The 6,738-nt window shown below is 34.0% G+C and overlaps 1 protein-coding gene across 1 annotated transcript; it reads left to right on the plus strand.

The window, feature by feature from the left end:
* On the plus strand, positions 1-5,386 carry LOC145764962 (uncharacterized). The gene is made up of 2 exons (XM_082576679.1): positions 1-773; positions 4,658-5,386. The coding sequence occupies exons 1-2, from the start codon at positions 179-181 to the stop codon at positions 4,693-4,695; spliced, it is 633 nt and encodes a 210-aa protein (XP_082432805.1). The 5' UTR covers positions 1-178; the 3' UTR covers positions 4,696-5,386.
* Positions 5,387-6,738: the final 1,352 nt, after the last annotated feature.

Here is a 6,738-nt window from a genome sequence, read left to right on the forward strand (position 1 = left end):
AGGCTACGGTACCTCATCCATACCACTACCAGCACAAGGAACCTGAAAAATTGGCAAAACCTTAAAGGCATGGTAGCTTGGTAGCTACCTAGGTAGCTTGTGTTTAAAAACCGGAAAATTTAAGTAGTTTTAATCTTGCCTAATACTTCTTGCTGCTTCAATTACCTTGCAAAGAAAAATGGATGAAGTTAAATGCATGCTGAAGCAATTGTCTGAAGAAATCAAGGAAATTCAAAAGGAGCAAAAGACAATAAAAGGGAAGTACCAGACTGAAATTCATAAACCAAAAGCTGACTCTAATGGTACATCCTGTTTTGCAGATTTACAAAAAAATCCTGATGTTGAACGACTTGACAAAAGAATTGACCATCTGGTCAATAAATTCAACATGATGTCTTCTGCCATGAAAAAAATTGAAAACAAAATGGATGACCAAGAACAGTATACCAGACGTGACTGCTTGATTCTTCATGGAGCCATGCCTAAAGAATCAATCAGTCGCTCTCCTCCTTCTTTTTTTACTAATTTTGTAATTCAAACCATAAATGAGAAGTTAGATTTAAACATCACAGATTGGGACATAAGTACTTGCCACCCTTTATCTAACAGAACTGAAAATGTACCAATAATTGTGAAATTTACTAGGAGGTCAACTCGAGATCTGATCTTCAACTCAAAACGCAAACTTAAAGGAAGCGGGATGGCCATAACCGAGTCCCTCACCAAAAGAAGGCTAGCATTGCTGAATCAGGCCAAGGAGAAATTGGGAAAAAGTAATGTTTTCTCATTCAATGGAAAAATTTATGCATATGTCCACGACAAAAAGCATTGGATTCAGACTGAAGATGACATAACAAAGTTAAGCAATTAATATTAATTATTTAAATGATTTCTTCCATGCATTAAGCTCCATTATCTGTTGAGAATTGAAATGTTAAAACCTATTTTAGATACAGTAAGCTTACTGAAAAGTACTGCTTTTTGATATAGCATTTCTTAAAGTCAGCTTGCAATATGCTGACATAACTTTAAAACCTCCAGTCAACCTCAACTTTATTATATTACCTTAATTACCTTGTTAAACTACTTTAAACTATTGATAATATACTTTTGATTATTGTTCAAATTTTAGCATATTTTTCTGCTTGTTTGTATACTCAGCAGTAGGCTGTATTTAAATATCATGTTCGGTTGATTTCTTCACAGCTACACAGGTAAGTCCATATTATCTATGCCTACATGTAACATCTGTGAGAAAGTTGTTCGCAGCAACCAGAAGTCCATCTCCTGCAGTGTATGTAATTTGTCTAATCATTTTAAATGTACAAACTTAACTCAGACTGATAGATCTTATTTCTGTACAAACTGTTTACATAACTCTTTACCGTTTTTCAACTGTAGTGATATTATATTTACCCAACTTTTTTCAATCAAAACAGCACAACTTCTCAACCAAGAGCCTACATTGCTTAATGAACTTTTTTCATCACTTGAAAATGAAGTTGTAAATACTGAAGAACTTGAACCTTGTTTTCAAGCTAATGATGTGTATTCTAACAAAGTACATTTTTTCGTAACAAATATGCAAATAAACAAATCCCTAATAACTATGCACCTTAACATTAGATCTTTATCAAACCCAAAGAATTTCTCAAAATTGCAGGCACTTGTAACGTCAATGACAGTTAAACCACATATTATATCTATTAATGAAACATGGCTTAAAGTAAACCAAACTGGTGAATTTACCTCCCTAGATGGGTATGTTTTTCTCGCAAATAGTAGATGTAAACAAAGGGGTGGAGGAGTGGCTCTGTATATAAAAGATAGCATTATGTTCTCTGTAAGAAATGACCTGACTATTATGAAAGAAAAAAATTTTGAATCCCTTTTTGTTGATATATTTGTAAACAAGAAAAAGTTAACTTGTGGTACTATATATAGATCTCCTCAATCACTTTCTGCTGCCAACTCTGAGTTTCTACAAACACTCCTTCCTTCAATAAAAACAATATCAAAATCAAATGCACAATGTTTCATAATGGGAGATTTTAATTACAATTTATTGGACCATAATAATTGTCACACCAGCAACTATGCTGATGCTATGTTTGAACACAGCTTCCATCCATTGATAACTAAACCAACTAGAATTACTTCAGCCAGTACCACATGTATTGATCACATATGGACAAATGTCTATAATGCCAAAACAAATGCTGGTATAATAGTTGACTGCATCGCTGACCATCTGCCTGTAATACAATGCTCTCAATTAGGTTCAATAGAAGAACTTTCATTAAACAAAGAGAAAAGATGCTACAGCAACATTAACATGTGTCATTTTGTAGAAAAATTATCTAAGCTCAACATTAATAACATCATGAATGAAACCAACACTGATGTAGCTTATAACATGCTTTTCAATAATTACGTTGAAGTATTTAAAAGCAGTTTTCCAGTGAAATCTGTAAGAAATGTAACAACAAAATGCTGGTATGATCATGAACTCAGTGATCTTCACAGAATGAAACAACTGGCATACAAAAAATTATCTTAGAAAATCTTCTGAAAAAAACAAATCTTACTACAATGCTCTAAGAAACTTTTATACCAGGTCACTAAAGCTGAAAAAACAAAACTATTTTAAAACTTTACTGTTAAAGCACAAAAATAACCTGAAAAAAACCTGGAATATTTTAAATCAATTATTAGGTAAAACCAGATGCAATGAACAGTCCCATCTTGTTAAAGGTGATGAAGTACTTATACAGAATATTGATAAGGCTAACTACTTCAATGAATATTTCTCTTCAATAGCATCAAATCTGGTGGATAAAATTCCTAATACAAGTACCAAATTTTCAGATTATCTTTCAAATCCTATCAGTGAATCCATTTTTTTGCGCCCCACTTCTGCTGATGAAGTCAAACAAATTCTTTCTTCTTTTCAATCCAAACTTAGTTGTGGAATAGATGAAATACCAACAAAGATATTAAAAGTTGTACCACAAAACATAATTATAGCACTGACCCACATCTTCAATTTATCCTTAACTAACGGTGAATTTATAACAGCATTTAAAACATCTAAAATAATACCCATATTCAAAAAAGGCAAAACTGAAGACTGTAGTAATTACCGCCCCATCAGTCTATTATCTTCCTTTTCTAAAATACTTGAAAAAATAATGTACAACAGAGTGTATAATTTTCTTGACAACCATAACTTTTTCTACCCCCAACAATTTGGGTTCAGACAATATCATTCAACTAACCTCGCAGTTTTGCATCTTGTCAGTAAAATTTCAAATGCATTTGAAAAAAAAGAAACCACCCTTGGTATATTTTTAGACCTGTCTAAAGCATTTGACACAATTGATCACAAAATTTTGTTAAACAAGCTTTACTATTATGGTATCAGGGGGGCAGCCCATGACTGGCTCAGTAGTTACCTACTAAACCGATTTCAAGTAGTAGAAATATCTCAATCAATGTCTACTAAACGCAAAATATGTTTCGGGGTCCCCCAGGGTTCAATTCTAGGACCTTTACTGTTTTTGATATATATAAATGATTTCTGTAACAGCTTACAACACTCTGAATCTGTAATGTTTGCTGATGACTCCAATTTGTTTTTATGTGGTAACAGTATCCCCGAGCTTTATGAACTGGCCAATATGGAAATGTTAAATGTAACAGACTGGCTAGCAGCAAATAGGCTGTCGTTAAATGTAAATAAAACTAAGCACATTTTATTCAACAATAATAATAATACAAAGTGTTTTAACTTCACCCATACATTATCTGTGTACAATCAACCCATTGAACGTCTTAACACTGTTAGTTTCCTAGGCATTTTACTGAATGAAAATTTGTCATGGAAATCTCATATGATTTACTTGCTACAAAAACTGCGACGAAATTTCGGAATAATCTGCAAGATTAAACCTTACTTAAACACTGCGAATTTGATTTCTCTCTATCATTCTCTCATTGAAAGCAATCTAAGATATTGCATTAGTGCTTGGAAGCATGGTCATGTTACCATTGTAAACAAACTGCAAAAAATTTGCAGCAAATTCATAAAAATGATCACTAAGCATGAACCACAATACAATGTCGACAGTTTTTTCACAATTGATAACCTTTATACCATCGAAACTGGCAAATTCATGTTTAAACTAAAACATAATCAACTGCCTAAAAACTTTAACTCACTATTTCAACTTAATAGCAACTTGCATCACATATCAACTAGAAGTAGCAATCGATTTTTTCTCCCCTATTACTCGAAAAAGTTAACCCAACAATCCATCCAATTTAGTGGAGTTAAAGTCTGGAACGATCTCCCTAAACACATTACTGAAATCGAAACCTTTTCATTATTCAGCAGCAAGCTGAAAACCCATCTGCAAACAAAAACTCAAACCGATTAGCATACGTCCATTGTGTAATAGATACCACTTTTGTACATTTAATCTTTCAAGTACTACTGTCAATGTCGTACATCTGCCATCAACACCTTAAACTGTTCAGTTTCAATAGGCTGCAATTAGATGCTAATATGTTACCAATGCAATACGCCTTTAATTAGCCGAACGTATAATATACTTGTTCACAGAACCTTATAACTTTCTGTTACTTTGTTGTGTAGATTTATTTGGCAAGAGTACTTCAACAATGAAGCTGTAGGCCTATCACTCTCCAGAAGTTTGGTTGGAAATTCATTTCAAGAAACTCCATCCCGCTCCGATACCGAAGTCACCCGCATGCCATCTAGACCATTTTCATAATTATCATCTTCACTACATTTTTCATCATTCATGATCATCAGTGTAATATCATGCTCAAATAATAAGTTAATTAATCTAACTTCCTGTACCCATCAGTTATCAATTCCTATTCAATATCACACCACTGTCGTTGCTGCGAACACTCCATTTTACTTAAAACGATGTACTGTACATAGTATTTTGTATATGTAATATGTTTAATATGTAAATAATATGTTTAATATGTAATAATATGCCGTATGTTCATTGTTTATTCTTGAATGCTCGTGTTGTTGATTTTTCTTTTTTATATTGGTTGTAAGGTTCAGTCGTCCCCGCATGGTTTCATCAACTGGCACACCTCCAGTTGCTTTAGGTATGTGGAGCCAACTGGTTCTTCCAACTAATTCATCTACTTTAAACTGTTAGGTTTGGTGGCCGTGCTTAATTTACGTTCGTGTACGTAACCTTTAAATTTGCATCGCATGCACGTTTTAAACTTTGTAGTTTTGCCACCTTTTCCTTTTGTTGGTTTTGTTCCCGTTCATTATTTGTAACTTTATCATTGCTGTTGTTTTCCGACAAAGAAAAATAAATTGAATTGAATTGAATTGCATACTAAAGGAAAATTTCAAACCGGAATTAAGCATTAAAATGAGTAAACTGAACATTCAAGAATACATTTCAAAATCAATTACCCAAAAAAATTTGTTTTCAATGGCGCTGGCAAGGCCCAAAGTCCAGTGTTTCATTTATTTTCATTTTTTTCAAAATGACCAAAACGTGCAAACACAGCTCAAGAATACGTCATAAAGTCCAGCAATAACAAAAGCCACGTTACCAATCTGATGTTTTGAGCAAACTGTCTGCTGTTTTGATGTTAAAATGTGCTGTTTTGATGTAAATACATACATAGCCTACAGTCAAATCGCCCGCAGTAACAATTATTGCGTGATCGGTTGATTGCTAGACTTTATGACGTAGACTTTATGACGATCTTTACAGTCGCACGCTTCGTTGCTCAGGCCAATCTCGTTTTGAAAGCTCTGACAAAAGCACGCGCACAATGGTGGTCAGACCGCAATGGGGCAAAATTTTATTGAAAATCGTTTTATGGTAGCATGTTAAACACAAAGAACGTGGAAAATCGCCAAGTCAGGTTTTTCCTTTAATACCCCTTTAAAGATTTAAAACATGCCTGAATAGTAGTTTATTTAGTATGATGGGTATTGATAGGTACCGGTATGTCAAGTCAATATCATATCTATTTTGTTTCAATTGCACCACCAATAAATAAACAAGCAGAGTGAATGAAAAGTAAAAACAATGAATTGCAGGCTGGTCTGTTAGTTAAATTATGGGGTAATCAGGGTGGTAGCAAAAGACGAATGCTACCGACCTAGCCGTAGGAGATGGGGGCAGGGGGGTTGCTTCCCACTAAAAAAATTCGCAAACTTGGGAAAAATTGTCCAGTAATTTGGGTAAATCAACCTTACCAGTGATATTTCAACATCTCACCAGTTTACAAATTTTACATAATTGTCATAATTTATGAGATAGGTCTACATTGATATTTTCCAATGAATCTGAATGTAAAATGTTTTATCATCGATTTTGGAAACTATTGGTAGGTTGGTCTTGAATCTTTATCCACGGACTGACATAGCCTTCATAGGTTATTCCTGGTAGTTTGGCATACTTGTAGTGGCTTTTGATGCAGGGCCGGTTCGGTTACCGAAATTGACCAAGTGAATTTTTCCGATTGCTGAAGTGTTGCCGGGAAATTATTCCATCCATTAGTTGCCGCTGAATGGAAAGCAGTCCTAAAATGACCACCGTCATTTTGGCAGAATAATTCTGCGCAATCCGCCTAAAAAAATGATCCGTAACAATTTGCGCGATAAACAATGCGATTAAAGTAGCAACATTCGGAATCTGATAAAATCACTTCTCGTTACCACAT

The sequence above is a fragment of the Aplidium turbinatum genome, chromosome 2 (genome assembly GCF_918807975.1).
Source record: "Aplidium turbinatum chromosome 2, kaAplTurb1.1, whole genome shotgun sequence".
Taxonomy (NCBI): Eukaryota; Metazoa; Chordata; class Ascidiacea; order Aplousobranchia; family Polyclinidae; genus Aplidium; species Aplidium turbinatum.